The sequence below is a fragment of the Numida meleagris genome, chromosome 4 (assembly GCF_002078875.1).
Source record: "Numida meleagris isolate 19003 breed g44 Domestic line chromosome 4, NumMel1.0, whole genome shotgun sequence".
Lineage (NCBI taxonomy): Eukaryota > Metazoa > Chordata > Aves > Galliformes > Numididae > Numida > Numida meleagris.
Window position 1 is genome coordinate 70155951 of NC_034412.1, and position 24649 is coordinate 70180599.

The 24649-nt window shown below is 35.8% G+C and overlaps 1 protein-coding gene across 7 annotated transcripts in view; it reads left to right on the forward strand.

Moving 5' to 3' along the window:
• SGCZ (sarcoglycan zeta) overlaps positions 1–23885 on the forward strand; it is a 389479-nt gene extending 365594 nt beyond the window's left edge. For 4 of the 7 annotated variants that reach the window (XM_021395711.1, XM_021395712.1, XM_021395713.1 and 1 more), the window contains 2 exons: positions 2701–2824; positions 16114–23885. In XM_021395711.1, the coding sequence (XP_021251386.1) occupies positions 2701–2824; positions 16114–16308 (319 nt within the window). In that variant the 3' untranslated portion in view covers positions 16309–23885. Of the gene's footprint in view, positions 1–1831; positions 1954–2700; positions 2828–11353; positions 11455–16113 lie in introns of those variants that run through there. The other 3 variants (XR_002438279.1, XM_021395714.1, XM_021395716.1) reach the window with 3 other exon arrangements.

Sequence of the window (24649 nt, forward strand, 5' to 3'; positions counted from 1 at the left end):
AAGTTTATTTTTCAAACAAAACAGAATTATATTTTTTTGTTTTATATTCCTAAGAAGATTTTTTTCTGTCTTCCTACTAGAAAATTTCTGATGTCTAAGAGTGATTTTGATTATATGAAACCAGAAATATTTGTTGTTTTGCTAAAACCTATACATTCAATGTACTAAGTGTAGTTAAGGAATGTTTTTTATCCTAATTATTATAAAATGGGAGCTGAAACCAGTGGGAAATCTTAAGATTTTGAGAAATTAGTTTATAAATCACAAAAGCCTGTTGCTGAAAATTATGGATGGAATGGAAGTATCCAAACATTTAACATTTATCCAGTTCAATTTCCTTTGAAGTTCAAAGTAAAATTTCATTAAGCCAACACAGTACTTTCAAATGCCTCATTTCAAAACATTCTACAAAGAAATGCATGTTATTTAGTGGTGGGTATTTTTTGTATATGGCTTCTTTTTTTTTTTTTTTTCATTAGAGTGTTAGGATACTCCAGTGTTACTGAACTAAGATCTTTGCAGTTCAAGACTGTGTATGCTGATTGGATTGCAGAAATCTGACCTGAATTGTCATGGAACTAGTACACCAGCTTTCTCCTCTACACACACCCTTGCTGAAAAGCAAATTTCAAACGTATATTTTAGACATGCCACAATAAAAAGGTGTTTGTTACATAGTACGTAATTTGTACATAATGAAGTGGTCTTGATTTATAGCAATGGTTAAATATGGGCTGATATCAGGAAATCATATACGCAGCTCTGTTTCTCTGTATTGGAGTTACTCAGTATTTTGTGAGTGGCAGCATTCTGTAATACTTTCCATTGCAAACAAATGAATTATAAGATTTCTCTTTGAGTGTTATTTTTTGTTGTTCTTTTGTTGGTTTTGTTTTTTCATTTGTTTCCAGTGTATGTATATGGTTTCTAAAAAGTTTTGGAAACTCTTTTTCTCCTGTCTTGTAGCCAACAGAAGTTCACATCAGACCACCACCTGAAAAACACTGAAGTTCATGATTAAAAAATTCATGATATTCAGATTCTTCCCTGGTATAAAGAAGCACAAAAACCTTCTGTTAATCTTTTCCTGTATAGACTGTCAAAAGAAAAAAAAAAAAAAAAAAGAAAGAAAATGGCTTAGTGTGTTCAAAATACAGATTTTTCTACTACTCATATATATGTATCTTATATGTTTTTTTTTAATATATATGTAAGTACCCACAAAAAATACTTTGCTGTTATCTGAACACCTGCTTTTAATAGTCTCATTTTGTGCTACCAAGTAATTTTGTTGTGTGTGTTTCCACCTTCCCCCCCACTGAGTGTGAGTGAGGTATAATGAACAGAAATATTTCAGACACCATCTTGGTGACTTACTTTGCATGCAAATGTAGCATTTTGATTTCAAATTATCCATCACTACTCTGTACACTTAAAAAAAAAAACAGTAGTTAAAATACGCTGAAATTCTGTTATTCCCCTGCCTGATAGACCTTTCATTTGGCTTTTTTGTAGCAAAATTCTTTGACGAACTACTCATATCTATAACATGCCTAGTACCTCATTATACTTTTGAATAGATTTGACCTAACACTCAAAGTACAATTTGTTAAAGAAGGAAATGCGATGTTTTCTTTGAGCTGCTCACTCTAGCTATTTTCTGTCACTAATGTATTTCATCTTACGAAAAGCCTTTGTTCAGGTAGAGTCGAACTGTGTTCTGTCATATTACTGAGATACAAATAGATTAAAAGATTTGTCTCATTTTTAACAGGGCTATGCAATAAGTCTTTTGCTGAACCCATGCAGAATCCATTTTTTTGTTTTCCAGTTCAATACATCTGATCACCTTTCCTATTCAGTCTGTGAACACCACTACTATCAAAACCTTGCAGCGATTCTTCCCATTCAAGAGAAATCCGTAGCATACTGAGAGAGAATATAGATGAGAAGGTATCTTAGTTCTGCACTAAGCTTAATTGAGAATCTTGAGTATAGAGTATAGAAAGAAAGGGAAAATCTGACAGTAGTAGAACAACAATAGTTGCACCGAGGAGAGACACCAAGACTCATATTATTTAGCTTGACCCTATTATATCAATATTAAAGGGCATAATGAGTATTTTGCAGAACAGAAAAAGGGCATGCAAAAAAACACAGTAATGGAGATGTGGTACTCTCCTCCTTCTCTTCACACATAATGCTGCTACATCTCTGTGAAATACAAATGAGCCTGTAAAGGCAAAGCCATTCTATTCAGTATTACATTATTATTTAAAACTTTTTCTGTGTTTTGCTTCATTTTTATTGAGATGAACATTTGCCATTGGTCACTTAGCAGAATTTAGTTATTAAACAATCATTACAGTAGCACTCACAGACATACATGGGATTGTAAGTACCTCTGTTTCAGTTTTAGTACAGGCAAACATCAGTACACAGGCACCCCTATATCAGTGTATGCCTAAATGCTGTCCCAAGCAGGAATAGATTTAAACACAGATTTATTTTTTTATTCTCTGGGCTATAGAGAATAGTGAGAGAATCATGTGTATATAAAATAACTCACTTCTGTTTCATTAACTTTCAAAATAGATTTATATCTTCATGCATTGTGGTACTGTAGTTTTTAGGTCTGGTTGATTTTTTTGGTGGTTTGTTTCAGTGTGTTTTTTCTCAGTGGTTGTTTTTGTCTTTCAGACTTGAATCTCCAACTAGATCTTTGGTGATGGAAGCACCCAGGGGAGTGCAAATCAATGCAGCTGCAGGAGACTTAAAGGCTACGTGTAGAAAAGAACTGCACTTACAGTCTACAGAAGGGGAGGTAAGCTCAGCTGGTAGAAAAATGTTCCACTGACCTATTCAGCTTAAAACAAATAATGCAAGGGTCATTTATTCAGCAGCATGGTAAACATGCATGAAGCATTCTGCATTTGCCTATATTAAAATAATTTTTTGTTTGGCTTGCTCAATTATTATTATTTATTTTTCTTTTTCAAATATTTGAATTACTAAATTTCATGCACACTGGAAGAAGTGAAATGGATATAGATAAAAATAGTTTTTAATATAAGACTCAAGAAAAAAAGCTATCCAGTCCTCCAGCATGCCCCTAGGAAAGACACAGCTAAGTGATGATGGTAAAAATTAATTTTGGATGAATCTGACAAGCTGAAAGAGAGAAGTCTGAATTAATAACTTATTAAGCTATGATAACATGTCTCAACAGATTTGCTCTGCATACTGTGTATTTTTCCTTTAAATGTTAATACCTCTGAAAGTTAGAGCATTTCAGTGCTATGTTCATTGTATGATTTCACCAGTATCATATTTCAGTGATCAGCAAGATAAAAGATTTTGTTATGGTTTCTTCATACATAAACCTGTGTGAAATCAAGAAAAAAATATGAAATTGGATCACTGGTTTGGTTTACAATCCATGAATGGCAGAAATGCCAGAAAGATTACTGGTATAAGAATCCTTACATCTTAATTCCTTAAAGTGGTACAAAAATAATTTAAAACGAAACTAAACAAAATAAAGAAAAAAATACATGTGCAGATGGATCAAAGGTTCTCAGTTTCTTATTAGACATATTGGAGAAATATATTTTAATTCTTCTTAATGAGACTTGCCAGGTTAAAATACTTTTGGAAAACAGGATACTCAATGTCAAGCTTTCAGGTTTTTTTGTTGTTGTTTGTTTGTTTGTTTTTGCCTTTCATATTTGTATTGTGTAGATCCCACTAAATGTTCCCCAATGCTTTATAAAATATCCAAATAAGCCACCGCAAACAGAAACAGCAATCACATCTGCGACAGCTAATCCCTTGCAATGCACCCTCTTTGCATTACAATGCAAACAGGAACGTTTTTGGCCAATATGCTGCATCAAAGACCTGCTTTGACAACAGTTTTCTATTAATGCAAGTACCTGTCATATGTAATTAAAACACAATATTTTCCTGACAGCCTCAATATTTATAGATCAAATACTATATTAAAATATCACGTGCCAACTTATTCCTGAGTTTCTCCAAGAGCTCTTTCCACAGTCCCTTTTCTTTACTTAACACTTCTTTAAATAAAAAGTGTCTGTAACTTTCTCCTGAAGTGGCCAAGGTAGGATTAAGGACAATCTGACTCTCAATGGTATCATCCTCTCTCACCCTTCTGCTTTCTGTGGGCACTGTTATTCTAGGGAATTCAACTTCCTGTAGCCTTTCCTGAAATACACTACTGAAAGAACAGTGTGTCCTACTGAAAGCAGTAGAACATTCTTTCCTCCATAAATCCACACTTGACCAAATTTAGTATGTTTCCTACCATTAATTTTCACCTAGAATCTATTTCTTTATTCTTTCTCTTCATCATTCTATGATTTTGGCAATGGGAAAACATCATACTCAAATTAAAATGAAAATTAACAGAAAGTGTTTTACTTTCACTTCAGCAAGATCTTTGAAGCAATAGTTCTATCTGTGTATATTCTCTTGGACGCCACACATTTCTATGGTGTTTTGTACAAATGATTAATATGTGAGTTCATCATGTATTGTTGCCTGTAAGAACAATCCGAGAATATAGTGTGACGTTCAGTTTTTCTTAAGTATCTACTAGTATACATTGAAAATATATTTTTCGAAATAATTTCTTATGACCTCAGCTAGATTGTCATAATAGGAACTTGAGAAAAATTATCATTGCTATCTTTTGCATTGTTCAGAATTGGAATTCAGTGAAGAACAAAATGCTTTATAGAAAAAAAATATATAATGATAGTGTAAAACAGGCTTAGTTGGACTTCAAAATAAAAAATATTTGTTATATTCCTGGGCATAGTAAATAAGACTTTACTCATTTGTGATTTCCCATGTAGATTTTAGATTGATAGTTACAAGAGAACAAGATATTAACCTTTCTCCACCCTTTCCCGACTAGTTCTTGCCTGCTAACACATATCTGACAAAGTTCAAGGTGTGTAAATATGTCATGAATACTGGCAGTTCCAGTAAGATCGGTAAAGCACTGTCCCCTAAGCACGCAGAGAAAATCCATCCTGAGATATACTGTTTCATGTCTTACACTGGAGGGAGTCAGAAGAAAGTGCAGAATGATATGAGCACAGCATAACTGTGCAATGTTACCATGACCACACTGGAACATTACAGCTTGGTGTGAAGAACCAGGTTAAACATCTGATAGACAAAATGTCTATAGCAACATATTGATTGAGGTCAGTGATTGAAGCCCAAGAGATTCACTGTGGATTTTCAGACAATAAGGAGAAAATTATAAACAGTTAACTATTACTAATAATTCAGAAAACACATTCTAAACAACAACAACAACAAAATCTGTGTCAAAAATAACCTTTGCTTTAGCCTAAAAATACATGTTTTATCAGTCATGTTTCTTTCATGAATAAAAGAATACTGTCTTTGTGACCTAGTTCTGGGAAACAGTGAACCATATTTGTGGAAAGACATTTTTTGTACTAGAAAAGAATACATGATTTTTTGTATCAATTCTATACTGGCTAACTTTTAATTTTATTTTATTTTTAAGTTTATAATTTATTTACTAAGGCACCAAAGATTCATAAAGTAATATTTTCCTTCTATAGCATAATTACCACCCTGCCATGCCAGGAAATAGTTATATGGAATCTGGAAAAAATCATTATTAGCTATGTAGATGATCATTATGAATTTACTGTGGATTAATCTATGAAGCGTATATTTTTCTTTTATTTAAGAATAAATTCAGAATATTTCTTCTAAAGAGCAGTAATATGTTTACAAAATAATTTTCCTCTAGCCTTATTTCTCACACAGTATAATCTTTAGCCTCCCACATCACAAGATGAAAGCCTCTTCAAGCATTCTCAGTTCTGCTGTTTGATACATTTTATTTACTAGAGTATTATAATAATCCTTTTAGCCATATTACACATTATAATGTATGATCCTAGACTGAATACGGGAGGCTGTAATTTCTATTCACATTCTACTGCTCTTTATAAAACTCTTGAGCTTCACCCTTGTGAGCCAAGGCATCAGCAGAATCCTTTGATTCAATTACAGCTTGGCTTTTAATTGTGAACTATGTTTTATTCTATAAATAAACCATAACTAATGGTTTAAAGTAGCAATCATTTACAAGCAGAATGCAATGTGAAGCTCTGAGTTCTAGATGAACCTATTGGTTCACGTGAGAAGAAAAATAACTTTTGTTGTCTGGAAATTCAGCACAATGACTGCTAGCTGGCTACTGCTTCTTTCACATATAAGCTCATTGCAAAAGTACAGATCAATTTTGAATTCCACAGATACTAGATTTTGCTAAGTATGAAAGTATGTAGAAGTGTACTTGAAATACATTATGATATAATCATAGCGTGCTGAATAGATTATTTTTTGCCAAAGACTATTAGGGCTAGCAGTTAATTTTAATGTTTTAGAAATACAGCACTCTTTGAAGGGAAAGGTTGCTAACTCGCCTTAGCACTACTGAAGCTCATGCAGTTCTGCATTTTCATTGCATCCCAATTTTTTAGCAACGTCAAAGTAAATAAAGGGAGAAAGACACACTGATGCTCCTCTTTTCTATAAATATATTTGCTTCTGCAAGACCTTTTACATGGTCCCCACCACATCCTTATCTCTAAATTGGAGAGATATGGATTTGAAGGGTGCTCTATCTGATAGATAAGAAGCTGGTTGGAAGTTCGCAGCCAGAGGGTTGTGGTCAATGGTACTATGTCCCAGGGGAGACTGGTGATGTGCAGTGTCCCCCAGGGGTCTGTCTTGGAACCGGTACTCTTTAACATCTTTAGCAATGACATAGATGATAGTATTGAGTGCACCCTCAGCAAGTTTGCTGATGACACCAAGCTGAGTGGTGTGGTTGATAGAGCAGAAGGAAGGCATGCCATCCAGAGGGACCTTGCTAAACTTGAAAGTTGCGCCCATGTAAACTTAATGAGGTTCAACAAAGCCAAGGGCAAGGTTTTGCACGCAGGTTGAGATAATCCCAGGTATGTATATAGACTTGAGAGTAGCTCTGCTTAGAAGGACTTAGGGGTTCTGGTAGATGAAAAACTTAACATGAGCCAGCAGTGTGCACTTGCAGTCCAGAAAGCCAATGGTATCCTGAGTTCTATCAGAAGGATGGCCAGCGGGGTGAGGAAGGTGATTGTCCCTGTCTTCTCTGTCTTCGTGAGACCCCAGCTGGAGTACTGAGTCCAAGTCCGGGGCCTCCAGCACAGGAAAGATGTGGAGCTTTTGAATAGGGTCCAGAGGAGGGTCACAAAGATGATCAGAGGGCTGGAGCATATCCGTATGATAAACTGATGGAGACAGGCTTGTTCAGTCTGGAGAAGAGGCCTGTATGGCCTTCCAGTATTTAAAGGAAGATTAAAAATGGGAAGGAAATCCACTTTTTACACAAGTAAATAATGATAGGACAAGGGGGCAATGGTTAGACTTTGATTAAATGTCAGGGGGAAGTTTTTCACTGAGAGGGTGGTAAGGTGCTGGAACAGGTTGCCCAGAGAGGCTTTGAATGCCCTGTCCCTGGAGGTGTTCAAGGCCAAGTTGGATGGGGCCCTGGGCAGCCTGATCTAGTACTTAGATCTAGTACTGATCTAGTACTAGCTGGCAACCCTGCCTATGGCAAGGAGGTTGGAACCTGATGATCCTCTCTGTGATCTTTCTCCCATTTACTTCTTTATCCCGTTTTATTTCCCTGTTAGATTGCACTCCTTCATTGCTTGGTTTGCGGACAATATTTCGTTGCTTGTAGCATAATGGGGCTGATCCCTTGATGAGACTTATAACTGTCACCTTAAAATCAACAATACTCTTTAACAGAAAATGTTTACTCAAAATCAGTGCGGCAGACAAGAGACCAAGTTTATATTTAACATTTTAGAACATCTCAAACATGCACCTCAGATTATTTTGTAGAGACATCATGAATTAGTACTAGCTTTTGCTATGTAATCCTAAATCCATAAGATGTATTTAATACAGAGATTAATACTCAACAAAAATGAAGTAAACTTCACTTCTAAACCTAACCAACAGTACCATTTTAAAGCTTTGGTTTAGGTGAGGTTTTGTAGCTGCTATTTTGTTCTAAAACAAACAAAAAAAATCTAAATACATTGAAATGGATCCAACTTGTTCTGCAAACTAGGTTGCCATTAATACAGAGACATGGCAAGGAACAACATTCCCTAGATCAGTTTGATTCAGCTGAGTTATATTTATTGATACTTAATGTTTGCAAAAATAAATTAAAATGCCTGGTATGGATGAAGTGTGTTCAATAAGAAATAAACAATGGCAGGAAATAGATCATGAAAATCCAGCTAATTCATAAAAGATGTCTAGCAATTGTGTTGCATTTGTTTTGAAAGCCCTTTTTCATGGCTTTAACCATTGTTACCGAGCTCCGGCGGCCCCTTTTTGTATTGTTCTTGCACGAAAGGAACCTAAACCCGGTCCTGGCCAAATACCACACACAGCATCAATATGATGTGCAGCAAAATGGCAAAATGGCGTTTATTGGTAAAAGCTAAAGAAATATATAGTGTTTCTTATCTTCTTGCTAGACTGTTCCAGAAGCTCACACGGTGCTCCTGGCCAATCATATTGAATCTCCCGCTTCTGACCTGTCACTTCCGACAGGCCATACACGGAATTGTTATGCTCCTAAGAAGCCCAATCCCCTGTGTCCACGACACAGGCTCAGCCTCTCAGGCAAACCAATAACAAGCTTATGGGGAAGGGCCTTTCCGCGTTACAAACCGAGGTCCGCAACACGCCTACTACAACAAACTTATGACTGCTGTATGGGAAGAAGTGAAAATGAAAGGAAAATATATTTTTAATAATTATTTTTTATGAAAATTAGGGTTTCAAAAATTTTATGAAGATATTTTGACAGATTTTTAAAATCATTAAAATTCCATGTTATTTTTCAACAAAATTTTAAAATCATTCATATTTAAGTAAATTTGAAGTAATAAAAAACCTTTTACACTGAACTCTGTAACTAAAAATGTTCAAAAACTACAAAAACAAGGATTTTAAAATTCATAGCATTCATCTTTGAACTGCTTGTTTGCAAGCAAATTTTTAAGACCTACACCATAAGCAATTTTACTAGAAAAAGTGACAATTCATAATTTATTTCATAAGTGAAACATTTTTCCATGAACATTACATTTTATTCTAGTTCAGATTTGAGTTGTAATTAATTAATAATGGTTTTTTTTACTCAGGAGACTGACCAGAAATATTTCAAGCATGTCTTTCACTTTCTGGTTTGGGTACATATATCACAAAGAAGTCACATTTGTCCTCTGAATTTGTAAAGATTTCTAATACCATTTGGAATTTGATTCTGGGAATTCTTGTGTATGAGACTGTCAGTAGCATGCCATAAGCACTGGACCTTGTAAACTTCTACTGGTCAGCATTCATAGCAACCCCATTTGATCAAACCTGAAATGGAAAGAATAAATACACTAGAAATTTTTTGTTTCCATAGCCCCAATTCAAATTACAGTGGGGTTATAACTCAAAAGGTGCAGTATATGCTTGTTGACCATCTAACATCAATTTAGAAAAATATGTGCTTAAAATGAATAACTCCCATAAACATCACTTCTGTATTGAGGAGTCAAAACAAAAGTACTTCCATTCTAGCAAGAATTGCACACTTTACTAATGTACAACAGTATATTTAATGTATATATACATTAGTTTTCAAATCATTTGCAGTTGGCAATGATTTCAGCAATAATATTGAGGAATAAAATGCAGCAGAATTAACAGAAAAAGGTGGCTCCATCCATGTGTGTCATGTATAATCTTTAGACAGAGAACATGCACCACATCAGACCACACTTTGGCCTACAGTTCTCCTTTCTCTTGTGGTCAATTAATCTTACTTCTGTAAAGAACACATTTTGAACATGCAGATTGTATTAGGTAATTTGGCTCTCTCGGAATATTCAGTACATCCAGTTTCATCCCAGTCATGAAATTCATTTCATGAATTAAGGAAATTTAAGGAAATTTACGATTTCCTTAATAGCACTGATTCTTAAGACAGATATGGTACCAGATATTGTGCCAGTGTACGTTAGACTTTCAATGAAGGCTACCTTTGGTGACTGTTTTTAAAATAAATGTCAAAACCACCAATAATTATTAGAACAAAAGGTTGATATGAACAAAAGCATTGCTATATATGCTGTAATTCATCTTCAGCAAATGAAAATATACCAGCAAATAAAAAATATGTAGTTAGAAGTCTAGCAACCGAACTCATATGATTGTATTTCTATGTATGCTTCTGATAGCACATGAGATAGAGCAAAAAGACTAGACAAAATCTTAGATTGTTATAATTCAAATTAATTCTGAAGAACCTAAGGGAGATCATATTACACTGTCTCTTCATTCTGGTTGATGAACACCAGCCTTTCAGCTTCTCCTCTTCTACATTTCACCCAATTTCCTGTTATTTCTTAACCACACTAGTCCTGAATACAACTTGAAGCTCTTTAGAATTATCTTTCAAGTCAAACCATACTTTAATACAGAACATTCCTCAATATTTATAAATCCTAGCTCTTTCATTAGGCTGTATCTCCTCAGAGTATAATCTCCTCTGTTGTGAGCACTTAGTCAAGGACCCAGGTGAGAACTTTTATACATGGCATGGCTGATTCAGATCTCTATATAACATGGCTTGCATGAATATTTGATTCTTTACCTCATGCCTATATCTTACCCACTGAAAGTACTTTCCTTCAATTTTGCTCTATTTTTTTTTGTAGATAAACTATATTTTCTGTCTTATCTTCCTCTCCTCCTTGTCCCTGTTCAGACAGCTTAACAGCACAGTCTGATGAGTAGATGACTTCCAGATCTCAGTTAATAAACATCACAGATACCTTCGATATTCTAAACATTTTCACAAGGCACAGGCTAGGACTAACTGGATTTGGTGAGTTAGTTAGTCTTTGACATTTCTTTGAAGAGACATGTTTATGTAAAAGACATGTCTGCCAGTTAATAGTGCTATCATTGCAGAGGCTTTTGCTAATTCGTACAAATAACTGATTGTAAGTGTTCTAAGTAGAGAGACCAAATATTTATATCCTTTGCCATTTCATATAATACATTTCGGTACCTTGCTAAACTGCCAATTCTTTCTTTCTTTTTTTTTTCTTCCCCAAAATGCAGAACTGGAAATACTAAAATAATTTCCTTAGAAATGTCATATTCAGTCTTCTGCTTCCTTATCAGAATCTCTCTGTCTCTCATACAGTACACCTACAGGCCTGGTGAAAATCAAATCCTGTGTGGAAAGTGTGCAAGTTGAAAGTCCTCAAGATTCACATTAAATAGTACAGAATATAAGAATATACGGTAAAAGTGTACCATTTTTCTATTAATTTCACACTCCCTACAGGCTGATTGAGTTTGCTATTTTAATTAATCAGAAACCAGGTCTACTTAAAAAAAAAAAAAAAAAGGATAATATTAACATATTTTTCTTGGCAATAAGACATACAAAACAGAGCACAATCTCCCACAATGTTTCTAGAATGGATAAAAGTTTTTATTTTCTTTCCCTGCCTATTTATCTGCTGAGGTGTGAGTATCAAGAGGTGCATGATGGGTTTGCATAATCTTCATGCATATGAAGTATTAAGTGGCTTATCTCCTACCTTTGGCAGAATGAAAGATTAGAATAAGACTATTCATACAGGCACTTCTCAGATGACTTCCCTGTCATCTAGCAACAGTATTCCCTGGGTACGATACTCTTCTTTCTTTTTCTTGCCCCCTCCTTTCTCTTCAAACACCTCATAACAGCAGGCATGAAAAGTTAAGTAGTTTAAGTTTTGTTGGAAGATTTTTCTGAGAAGAAATTCAGTTCTTACCAAAAGATAGGAGGGAAGAGGCTGTATCCTCAAACTTGAACTATGTTCCTCTCAAATTCCATACAAAGTGGGTTTTTTTTTGCTGAAATAACTAATAATAGATAGCAATGTTGCATCTGTAAATTTAGTCTTTTATTTATAACCCTGACTGCATATGTACAGAGTAGGTTTTAATGTTGGCTTTAAGCCACGTTTATTGAACCTCTTCATCTTGGGCTTTCCCGGGGTATAGCTATAGGAGTCTGTCTAAACCATGCAGCTTTCCCAGCTTTCTGCAAAGGCACTGAGCTTGTCAGACTCATTGCAGCAAATACACCTTCACAAGAAGCCACTTCAGTTTCTCTGCAACACAGTACCACTCTGTCCACATTTCTCACCAGATATTGTGGGATGCTTGTTGGGACAGGACATTAGAGCTACCACTTAAGATTATGGCATCAGAAAAACCTGATTTCATCTACATCACAGTGTGAAATTTGAAAGTGCCGGTGGAAATACATGTACAGCTATGCTTGAAAAGATCATTTAAATTAATGAGAGAGAAATAACAGCCACATTGCATTGCAGAGCACAACGGAGTAAAAGTCCACTGGATTAAAACCTTACAGCAGTACATTACAGAATCTCTGCAATTAGGAGTTGCGGAAATGTAGCTGTCCTGATGTAAGCAAAAACATAGAAATAATGAGTACATATAATAAAAAACAACAAAGTTCAAAGCGTCCAAAAGATTTTGATCTCCTAGCATGATCTTGAGCATCATATGACCTCTGTTTTCTTTCTGAATTAATTCTTTTTTGAATCAAGGCCTGTCTTTTTAGAATCCATTTAATTTTGGTTTATGTACTTGTCTCGCTCCAATTTACAGGAGGGAGAAGGGGTTCTTTTAATATATGTATACCCGACGGCGAGATTAAGACACAACGGGTCAAATGTTAGCCCGACCAGTTTATTACAAATCCTAGTAGCTTAGGGAGATGGGGAAGGGAAGGTGGGCGATAGAAAAGAGATGAAAAAGCAAGGAGTCTTTGTAGAAAGCAAGAGAGAGGTAGTCACCACCAGGGGTCCAGCGTTGTTTGTAGCGCCGACGTTGATCTTCTCAGGTGATGGGTCATCAGGGCTTGTTGTTCGGTTGCCAACCGCTTTGGTTGACCAACCCCTTTGGTCGACAACCCCTTCGGTCGACAACCCCTTTGGTCAACGACAAGTCCAAATTGGTCGAGTCAGCTCTCTTTGGAGTGACAGTTAGTGGTTGAGTCAGCTCTCTCTGGAGTGGCAGCTTCTGGCTTTGGGATCTCAGCAGAAAACCCATCTTCCGGGCCTTGCCAGCAGATAAGAGGCAGCAGGAAGGTGCCCATCCGCATCCTGTTTTTCACAGGATAAGATGGTATCATTCCCCAGTCTCACATACCAAGCTGGTGCTACTTGGTCACAGGCCAGATCTTCCGCCAGTAAACACTCCTGAGCACTCTCTTCCTGGGGCAAAAAGCCCTGAAGGAAATGCTTTCGAATGTTCACACGGTTGATGTTGATTGCCACACGGCGACACCCACCATTTGTCTCCTTGGTAAGTAAGTTAGAGTCTTATCACAAAACATACCTCAGAAAGCAAGCTTTGAGCCAAAAGAAAAGAAGGGTTCAGACAGTACTTCTCACAGTCCTTTCCCACTACTACTGCAACTAAATTGTTACAGTGGCCAGTCGTTCTCACTTTCAATAGTACATGTAACTGATCCGGTATTGTTCAATTTTCTTAATATGAAAGCCTTCTACACTTGAGTATCATTATCACATATATAACATTCTAATTTCTTCTTTTTCTTTCTTTCTTTCTTTCTTTTTTTTTTTTTTGCAAAAAGCAGATAAACAATCTTTTACTGGTCTTCTATGATATTCCAAGCACACTAAGGCTTACTGAAAAATGGTATTAAATGTCCAAAAGCCTACTCAGGTTTTTTTTTTTAGAACAATTTTTAAGTTATCAAAAGCTGCTGATTACAAGTTTATGACATTCCAGGCTCCTGTTTAATATCCGGCAGAGTTACTGTTGAAATTGAAAGCATTTTATCATGTTCTGACATCAGTGTTTGATCTTTCTCTGCGTGCAGAACGATGCTGAATGCTATTTACTATAAAAGACATGCTGATACTTATGTCAAGCTTACACTGTTGAATGGTACTGGATTTTTATTCAATCCTGTTGATAACTCCACCATTGCTATGATAATAGTGGACTTGTTAACATTTGTTTAATTTCTTGCATGAGAAATGAAAGAGTACTTTTTATTTGCCTTAACTCCACTGACAATTACATCTTTTGTTTCCTTACTACATTTTACCAGATCTAGCCTCTTTGCTATCAAATTCTTTGTGTACCTAATCTGTTATTTTATTTTCTTATTATGCTTTCTATAGTTATTTTTATCTTTGCTTCTATCTGAGCTGAATTTTCTACATATGCAATCTTCTTTTACAGTCGCAATTCTAGTAGGACAGTATTAAATTGTTTCCAACACTGTCCACAGTTCTTCCATCTAAATTATTTCTGCTGGGCTTTTTGGCTCCTAATTACTTCAGGTTTATGAAATTGGACTTTTAAAACAGCAATGAGTGCTTGTGTGTGTAAATGCATCATTCTTTGTTACATAAATTGCAGAACAAAAATAACAACTTGCTGCATTTATTTTTGTAATGAATTCCTCCGTCAGTCAGGATGAGAGTTAAGAAAGGCATCATTCCATGCACTTGTCATCTGTGCCTCTGAGATTCTTCCTTCTGTCCCTTTTAGTGTTATTTCTCATCGATGACAGCATCTTCCTCTGGGAGAAGGAGGCCTTGACAGGGTTTATATTATTTTGGGCTACTTTCAGCCTGCGTTTCCTTCAGCCATCCCAGTCATTTGCATTGCTTCTGCTGTGGATGGTAACATGACTGTGCATCAGTCTTTGCACAGGATTTCATTCAGCTTTCTCTCCTCGTTTTTTTTCCCATCCTGCTGTCAGTCACTACTCTCCAGCAGGGGTTCAGTAGTGCTTCTGCACTGCATTTCTGCTATATACCACTGGTTCTATCATAAACTAATATGTATTTACTGTTGGAAATATCAAATGTCATATCTTCCCAAGTTCCTTAAATATACTGCTGACATTGTGCTATAGTCGTGTCAAGCTGGCTTTGTTGATTTTCAATACCGTATAAAAATTGCTGACTACCTAAGGAACTCACCTTTCCTTAAGCTTCTACAGTCATTTGCAGAGCTAAAGCCATTTTGCTTTATTACCATAGTCTGCATCCAAGGTAATGGCTGGTCTTGCTTTGGCTCTCATTTACTCTTTCCATAAATAAAAAACGAACTCCAAGCAGCTGGAAGCTTATCTCTTTGTACTAGCGGGAGTAGTGGGGGACTTGCCTGATTTCATGACATCCTGAAAATTTAACAGAAGTATAAATATTATAGAACACGATACAGATTCATTAACAATATTTGAGTTTGCTGTTTAATACTGTCTCTTGTTGTTTCCAATAGAAGGAGACAAAAAAAAAAATTAAAGTCATTTGATATGTTCAGAAACAAATGGGAATAGCATGATGACCTTCTTAATAAGACTTTAACCTGAAATATTTTATCCTCCTAATTCAGGTCAAATAAGCTCTTTATTTTGTGCGTGTGACTCTGCATCCTTATTTAATTATTCTCAGAATGAAGCTACTGTTAAGCCCCTACAGTTTAGCACAGTTCAGCACATTTTTCCTGCTGCTTACAGGAGCACACTAGGGAATGTGCTTTAATATCACTTCACACTTACTAAAATAAAAACTTTTCCAGAACAAGGATATGCTACTGCCATGAATAAATAAATTTTAATCACAAATTGCACAAGTGAAAATTTGAGCTGTTCAAGAATACTGTCTTAATGCTTCTGTATGACACTACTTGTATCTGAATAAACATGTTGGGGGAACCATTTGCATATACTGCAGTAGTGGGTATTAATGGATATGCAACTACACAGTTGAAAAAAAGAAATCTTGGCAGCTTGTATGTTTGCAAAATCTCATGACTCTGCCTCAAATAGAGTTTTTAAAATATGTCACAATGCTGAAAGAAATGTACTCATTCTTTTCTTTCCCCTTTTTGTAGATATTTTTAAATGCAGATGCAATCCGCCTGGGAAATCTACCAATGGGCTCCTTCTCCTCCTCTTCAACAAGCTCTTCAGCTCCTCGCCAGACTATCTATGAGCTCTGCGTCTGTCCCAGTGGTAAACTTTACCTGTCCCCAGCAGGAGCAGGCTCCACATGTCAATCCAGTAGCAACATCTGCTTGTGGAGCTAGAAGGACTCCAATTTATCCTCACACCAGAATAGCCTTTTGTTACTATCCCTCTGCTTCACAGTTCTGCTCGGTTTCCCTTGTGACAAGTTCAATGCTTCAAATGGCCTGCAGAGCAACTTCTTCCAGTGTAAGCAGGAATACAGCGCTGCCTTCTCTTGTGGTTTGAGTTACCACTCAACGTAGAGATGGGAGTGAGATATTCAGAAATCAATGTATTCTTCATCAGGAAACCTGGAACATAATATCACCTTTTGTCCAAAAGGGAGAATAACACAGGTGCCTTTGCTACATGAAGTGAAGCACATAGTTTTAGATTTTTGCAGGACCTGGATATGAACTGCACATATATATATACAGTACATAAACAAATTTACCCAGAATCTGATGGTGAGATGAATTGGTTACCCCTGTATGATAAATAACTCTACTGTCTGAAAGCACAATTTTCCATTCATCTTTTTTGGATGTAAACTTTTATCCCTGAATTTTAAAATTTTGAAGCATTGTGTGATGCTTGCTTTACTAAACAATTAAATTCAGTAAATGGTTTTTAACACAAAAAGAGACAGAATCCCTCCCTGAGTTTGGTTTCTTTAGAAGTGTGTTGTTACTCTTTGTCTACTAAGTCTAGGGTTTTGTACACTAGGTAAATTTTGGAAGTGCTCAGCAATATTACCTTTCAGAGTGAAAAAGACATCTGCTCTTGTCTGTCTGATCTGAATGGCCTTATATATTAATTTTGTGGCTACTGCATGTGAAGCGATTGCTTTCAGTAGAACATACAGGTTTTGGGAGAGAAGAACAGGGTAAAGAGGGAAATACTGATGATATGTCTTTTGACCAGTGTATTGCTCTTCATAAGGTAATTATAATTGGCAAATGAAAAAAAAAATCATCAAAGGTACATCTTGTCCATTTTCTAGCTAACTGCTGCCATTTGAACACAGCATAAACATTAGTATTAATACAATGTGTAGTGCTGAGAAGCAATGCACTAACAAGTGGTATGACACTCATTTATTATTCTCTTTTGTTTACCATCTGCTGCTGAGGTTTGAAAGTAATAGTAGTATATATACACAAACATATATCAAATTACATTAAATATGAAAAAGTACATTAATATGATATTGACTTCATCAGGTCTGTGTTTAAATTATGCAGCCCCCTTTGCACCAAGATCTCACTGCTGAATTCCTATTTTTGACAATATGGGATTTCTTACTTGTATCAATGTTCATACTTGATTCATTTGATTTGTAATTGAAATCTTATAAAAAAGCTTTGGTATGCTGCTACATAAATTTATCACAACATTGATTAACAAGAGTATCTTGAAACTTACAGAACCCAGGAATGTAAAACAGTTTAAAATGTTTCCTATTGTGGAAGATGGCTTGATTCCATAAGGTAAGTGTTCTTTTTAATACTGTCCTTTAAATTACATCATCTAGCTTGTAACTAGAGGGTTCTGAATGTAAGATCATCAGTTCAATGTCAGCTTTTGCAAGGTAACTCTGAAAGGCAAACAGTGTAAGGTGAGTATTTCTACAGAGTATTTTTTTTGTCTTTGGAAAAAAATAGGAAAAGAAACAAACTAATGTTGTGATTACCTTTCTATTTTATTATCACCCAATAAGGTTGATTGTGTTTTCACTTCAGGTGAAATTCACTCCTATGCAGAAGACCAGCACAAGATGCGTCCATGGCTTAACTGGTGCTTGTCTTTCCACTGGCTCTCTTCAGAGGTGTGAATTTCACCCCATAGCAAGAATGCCATAATTGTGTTTTCTAGCAGTAAAATCAAGATTTTAAATTGATTATTTCTTCAAAAGAAAGCTACCGAGAAATGATCTGTTGGTGATTTTCATTCATAATATTGATATTTAAATACACTGAAAGCTATAAGAAGGGGAAAAGATCAGTTTTCATTTATAAGAATATTTCTAGCGCACGTGATTCCACAGAGTATTAGAAAAGGGATTTCAGTGCATCTAAAGAACTAAAAACATTAGAACACCAATAATATACAAGCAGTGTCAGTGTTTCTGAGTGGGAAGAGAAACAGATCTGGTATTTTTCAGTGTTTGGAACTGACAATAGTAGAGCTCTTTGGATTGTAGTGTGCCTCAACAAGTGACACAGTCCCACCTTGTCATTTCAGATGTAAGAAAACTGAAAGATCTCAGTGCAAATACTGTGTTAAAACATGAAGCCATACCTTTACTATTTCAGCCCTGGCTTTCTAATGTTGAGGCATAAAATAAAGGCCATTCTGTGCAGAACCATTAGGAAATTTTCAGTTAATTTTTGTCACCTTTCTCATAGATCCTTGTCCCTTTCTCCAAGTTAAGTCAGTCCTTGTTGGCAGTGTATAATGCCCAATATTCATGTTATATAAAGCTCCAGCTGTATCTCTAACTAGAGTGCTTATTTAACTAAAAAATTTGATCACTTATTTCAGAAAAGAGATGTCACTTCTTATTCCAGCTAAGGAAGAGTTTCCCATTAACAAATCACTCTGTTGTGACAATTGTAGAGAAAGACTGAAGACCTCCAGGTATTTTTAAGCATTAATATTAGAGCAATTTAAAAAAATACTAAAAATACTCTTTTGAGGCTCTTTATAGTACATGAATACATGTATCAAATAAAGCTTCTTTTTGTACTCAAACGTTTGAGAACCACTAAGATGGTATTGCAGCTGTTTGACTTTTTCAGAGCTATCCCTATGGCAACAGTGAACTATACGAAAAGATCTTATTAGCTACATGTATTTAATGCATACAACAGATTTATCTTCTGTAAAAATATGTGTCATTATATTATAGGATACTGTCTCTTTCTTGTTTAAAAAAGAAAAATAAAAGCATCAGCAATCTCTCTGAGCACTGTTAGCTGTATGGTTTTGTACTGCAGTTCATTCATTGGTTAAGTGATAAGACCAAAGACTGACACTTCTACTTTATCTAACACTATGACACTGCTGCTTCTACTAATTCTGTTGGAATGAAGAGATGACAAGTTGTAATTACAACATGAAATTGTAACATAGTTTAGATTTGTACAGCATTTTGAGCTGTAGCTTGTTCACTTTTTTCCAGATTTAATTTTTTTTTCAGCATTGTGCAGTTAAGTTACTGTTCACACTTCATATGAACCTTTCAGTGTTCCTAAAAAGAGGAGAGTGTATATTCCAAAATGTGCCAAGATACTGCTTCTTTCAACTGAAGCTATACTGTTTTGTCTGAAAAATGGTGGTTTGACTGGATGACACAATTTCACTTTAAAACATTTTAGATGCAGAGGGCTATTAAGTCTGGGTTGAAGATACAGCCATAAATGTCTTGAAGGATTTTATGAGGGATGCTTAAGATACTCTGTTACTAACACTTTGTACTGTTTTTTATGGTTTTGATTTAAAATTCTAAATCATTGTCTAAATAATAAAAAAAAGTAAAACACACTATGGAATTACTATCAGCTGATTCACTGTAATGCATATGTAAGTTGGATCAAAGGTTGAGTGTCATATTGTTTCAATCAGTACTCAGTAAAGGTCTGCTAACCATTTTTGTTTTGTAACTTTCATGTTAATGATTTTCTTGTGTATATAATATATAAAAAGATGGGAACTATTTTCTTACACATACTATGCAATATGTTTGTAAAACTGCAATATTACCAAAATTACAAAAGCTGTGCTTTTGTACTCTTGCTTTATGTAAAACAAATCTTTTTTCTATTTAACAGATTGTCTGTCATAATTGTAGATAACATTATTCAAAATCAGTACACTGAAACTTTAAGACTTTTTATTTCATTTTCCTTGGGTTTTTTATTTTATGAAAATAATAGCAAGGTTTTGGAAGTTGGAAATTGTCTTTTTTTTTTCTTGGAAAGATAGAACTTTTACAGCATGTAATTAACACAGACTGAAATCTCCTGTACTTCTTTCCTTTGATTTTGCATTTTTATCTGGTGCTACTGTACAACCATAAATAAATGTAATCTATAAATTAGGGAACATATCAGAACTCACTTCAGGAATAACCAGATGGGAAACTTTCTAACACCGAGAAGAAGATGCGGAATAACAGATGAAAAAATGTTGGTTTTTCTGGTTTGTTTGTTTGTTTTTGTATTCTTCCATCTACATTAGCTGAAAGGTAGTAGCTTTTCTTTTCAAGGTTTTCCCCACACAAAACATAGTACAGTTTTGTTTCAAACATATTTTTGAAAATATATACTGAACTTAAATGTAGTATTTGCATGAAGAAAATCAGAATATAAAAAGAATATGGATTTTATTTCTATATCAGCTTTACTAAGGTTAAAATTAAGAGTCCTGCATCTCATCTACGGTAAACGCATATTATACTGGACAAGTTTCTTTGCAGCCTGCCAGAATAAACATATGTTTAAACTGCACCAATTCACAAGCCACTTGGCAATTACACAGTCATGTGAGGGGTTGTGGTGATCTCATAAATGCCAACAAGTCCTACCTGCTTTTAAATTGGCATCAATTCTGCTCACCACATAGCCTTGCACATAGCTCTGGCAAAAAGTAGCATAAGCATGCAGATGATTTGTTTGCGCTGAGCTCCTTTATGCTATGCTATGGTTTTAGCAATATCCACAGTAGCCAAACAGTAGCTAACTGCATAATGCCTAAAAAATTGCAGTTTCTGCACATGAGCAAGTGTTGCATAGAGCTATCAGTAACGCAGGTCCTTCTTAGTCTCGTGTGACTAATATACAATAGCTGAAACAGCAAGAAAAAATACTCTTAGCCATTTTATTATGGTTTGGACTAGTCCAATCCAGGAAAAGCTAAATGACACAAAAAGATAAATGGAAGGTTTAGTGAAGGAGAACAAAACAAAACTACACAAGCTTTGTGTTGGTTCAACACAGCCCACACTGAAACCAGAATTTAATAGAAGCTCTGTGTGTAAAAAGAGGGTTTCTCCTGAAACACTGAACTGACCTTATGTTACGTGTTTTTGAATTCTGAAATATTATTTGAGCTTTAAGCAATACATATCTTATACAGACCAGAACCAGGACAAGTTTCAGAACAGCCAAGGAAAAAAATATATATTACAAGCCTGGTGTGATCTGAGTCAGTATTACATACAACACAAATAAACCTAGCCTACTTATCTGAGAAGATAAAATCATCAGAACAAGAAATTTTCCCTCCATTTTGATAAAACGAAAATTGTTCAGGATAGCTGACCCAAGGAGTGCCCAGCTTTTCCAGTGTCTCAGTTTCTAAAGTGTTTAAACTATTAGAACCATTTATATTTAAAAAGTCTGGCCTTTGGCTTAACCAAGTTCACTGAATGCATTTCTTGATCTGAGAAGAAAAGGTGCCTTTTTATCACACATATACCTCTTGTTTGTGAGACCTGTGAGGGAAAAGTTCAGTTTCCAGCATGATCCAGAGCATATTAACAAGTAGGACTTACACACAAGGGAATCATTCCTGAAGGTCAGATGTTGAATTTTTTTGTGTGCTTTGTGGTATTTTGGAAGCCTACCTACAGTCATTCTTCACCACTGAAAAAAATGGAAAACACATCATTATTTTCTTTGTAAGTCATTTTTACTCAGTTTTTCTTACCCCAAAGTAACCTTCCCCCCCGGCCCCCTTAGCCCCCGACCACCATTGCTTCTTCAGCTGGGCTTCAGCTGTTCCTTTTAGCCTCCTTCTTTCTTCCTGAACAACAAAAGAATAGGTAACTGAAAGGATTTTGCTAAGTCTCTTTATCAGGCTCCTGTGTAGCATACTGGAACTGTATCAAAGGGGAAATTTCTATCAAAGAGGAAGTTTATTTGCTTAGTGAAAACAAAAGATATATAAGAAGGAAACAAACTCAGGAAAATATCAATTGTAATCCAATTTACTAGAATGGATAGTGAAATTTTTTGGACTGTGAAGTCCTTAAGTACTTTTCATTTCAAGTAACTTTTCTTGTTTAGTGAATGTATTTAAAATACTGTAAAAGAAATTTGCAAAGTATTCCATCCTGTTAACATTTTTCTTTTTATGAAAATATGCTAGAAAACTAATTAGTGAGCTTATTATTTCTCCCTCTCTATGAATGCACTCATTTATTTTAATAAATTTGAGAGAATAAATACAACCTAAAATGTTACACGGCAAAAATGTATTTTAAAATTTTACTAAAAATAGGAGATAAAATAATTGTTCCTATAGGTCATGAGTGACATTCTCATTCATCCTACATAGATTAAGAATCCAATTTCTTTTTCAGTTGCATTCCTTTCTGTTGTTCTGTATGATTTTTGGGGGATTGGAAGACCCTGATGGAAGGAAATATTGTATCTATATAGTGGTAGTGGCAGCTACGGTAGCTTACTGTGGTTCTGAGCAGGATATGAAAGCACATACTCTTAGGTGAGCAGGGAGGGCCTCCTTCAGCAGTTCTCCTTTTTGAAAACAGCAGTCAGGATGATTTCCAATCTTGTGGTCATCAGGGTGAGTTAGAGATGGCATTGCAATGGCTTGGGACAAACTGACAGGCAGGTTGTGTTTGATCTGCATAGGGATGGGGAGAACAGTGATGCACAGGTAATGAGTCCAAATTGGCTTAGGTTCAAGAGTAGACAACAGAAATATAATTGAAAGCTGTTTTGGTTTGGTTTGGTTTGGTTTTTTGTTTTGTTTTTGTTTTTGTTTTTTGTTTTTAAGTGGAAAAAAAATGATGAGTAAGCTTCTCCCTAAGCCTGATGATAACTTAGAGAAATGGACAGAAAGCCAGGTGGAGATGAAGGTCTTTATATCTTTGTATCCATGGAACTTTCTTTTTGCTTTCTTTTTTGGACTATTTTAAAAAACACCATTGGAAAGGAGAAAAGCATGAAAAAGTATAAATTTTGTACTTCTCAAATAGAAAATGACATTGAACTCTCTGTATACGTGTCTGTTTCTGCCAGAAAGAGCCAAGAATAGCCCAGTGGATTCAGATACTGTTAAAGGCAGTTGGAGTGCTGACAAATTCCATGTCCTTGGATTAAGTTTTAAATGTTAATTGAAAGTTTATGCATAAATCAAATTACATGTTCCTTAATTTTTTCATACTGCACTTCTAAAATGCATCATTAACATTAGTACAACCTTCTCTGAAAATTGTTCCTACTTCTAACAACAGGTGCCACTTTGACTCCCACACATGGAGAGCTTTAGACTGATTGTGCAGTCTTCACTCATTTGTCTAAACCAGATTAACAAATTACAAGTGTCCAAGACAAGTCATAAAAGGAAATGGCAATAAAAATCTACAGCTGCTGCCTTTTCATATTTCAGCCTAATATTCTGGTGGTAGATGGGTTGCATTGTTTCTGGAAGCAATATATTTGATGTTCTCAGTGTCCCACCAGACTAGATCAGACTAGACTAGCTATTCATAACAGATCACTGAATCATTCAAGTTGGAAGGGACCTTTAAAGACCATCTAGTCCAACTTCCCTGCAATGAACAGGGATACCTACAGCTAGATGAGGCTGCTCAGAGCTCTGTCCAGCCTGACCTCGAATGTCTCCAGGGATGGGGCATCCACCACTTCTTGGCAAACCCATTCCAGTGCTTCACTATCCTTATTATAAAAAAACATTTTTCTTATATTGAATCTAAATCTCCCCTCTTTTTTGTTTGAAACCATTCCCCTTGTCCTGTCACAACAGACTGCTAAAGAGTCTGTCCCCATCTTTCTTATAACCCCCATTTAGATGCTGCAAAGCTGCAATCAGATCTACCCAGAGAGTTCTCTTCTCCATACTGAACAACCCCAGCTCTCTCAGCCTGACCTTGCAAGAAAAGTGTTCCATCCCTTGGATGATTTTTGTGGCCCTCCTCTGGATTTGCTCCAACAGGTCCATGTCTCTCCTGTACTGAAGACTCCACATCTGGACAGTACTCCAGGTGAGGTCTCACCAGCACAGAGCAGAGGGGCAGGATCACCTCTCTCGACTTGCTGGCAACGCTTTTTTCAATGCAGCCCAGGATACAGTTGGCTTTCTGGGCTGTGAGGGAACATTGCTGGCTCATATCTAGCTTGCCATGCACTAGTAGCCCCAAATCCTTTTTTGGCTGGACTGTGCTCTGACCTTTCATCCCCCGACTTGTACTGATAGTGGAGGTTGCCATGACCCAGGTGTAAGGCCTTACACTTGGATTTCTTGAACCTCATCAGGTTCTCCTAGATCCACTGCTCGAGCCTGTCTACATCTCTCTGGATGGTATCCCATCCCTCAGGTGTGTCGACTGCATCACACAGCTTGATGTCATCCGCAAACTTGCTGAAGGTG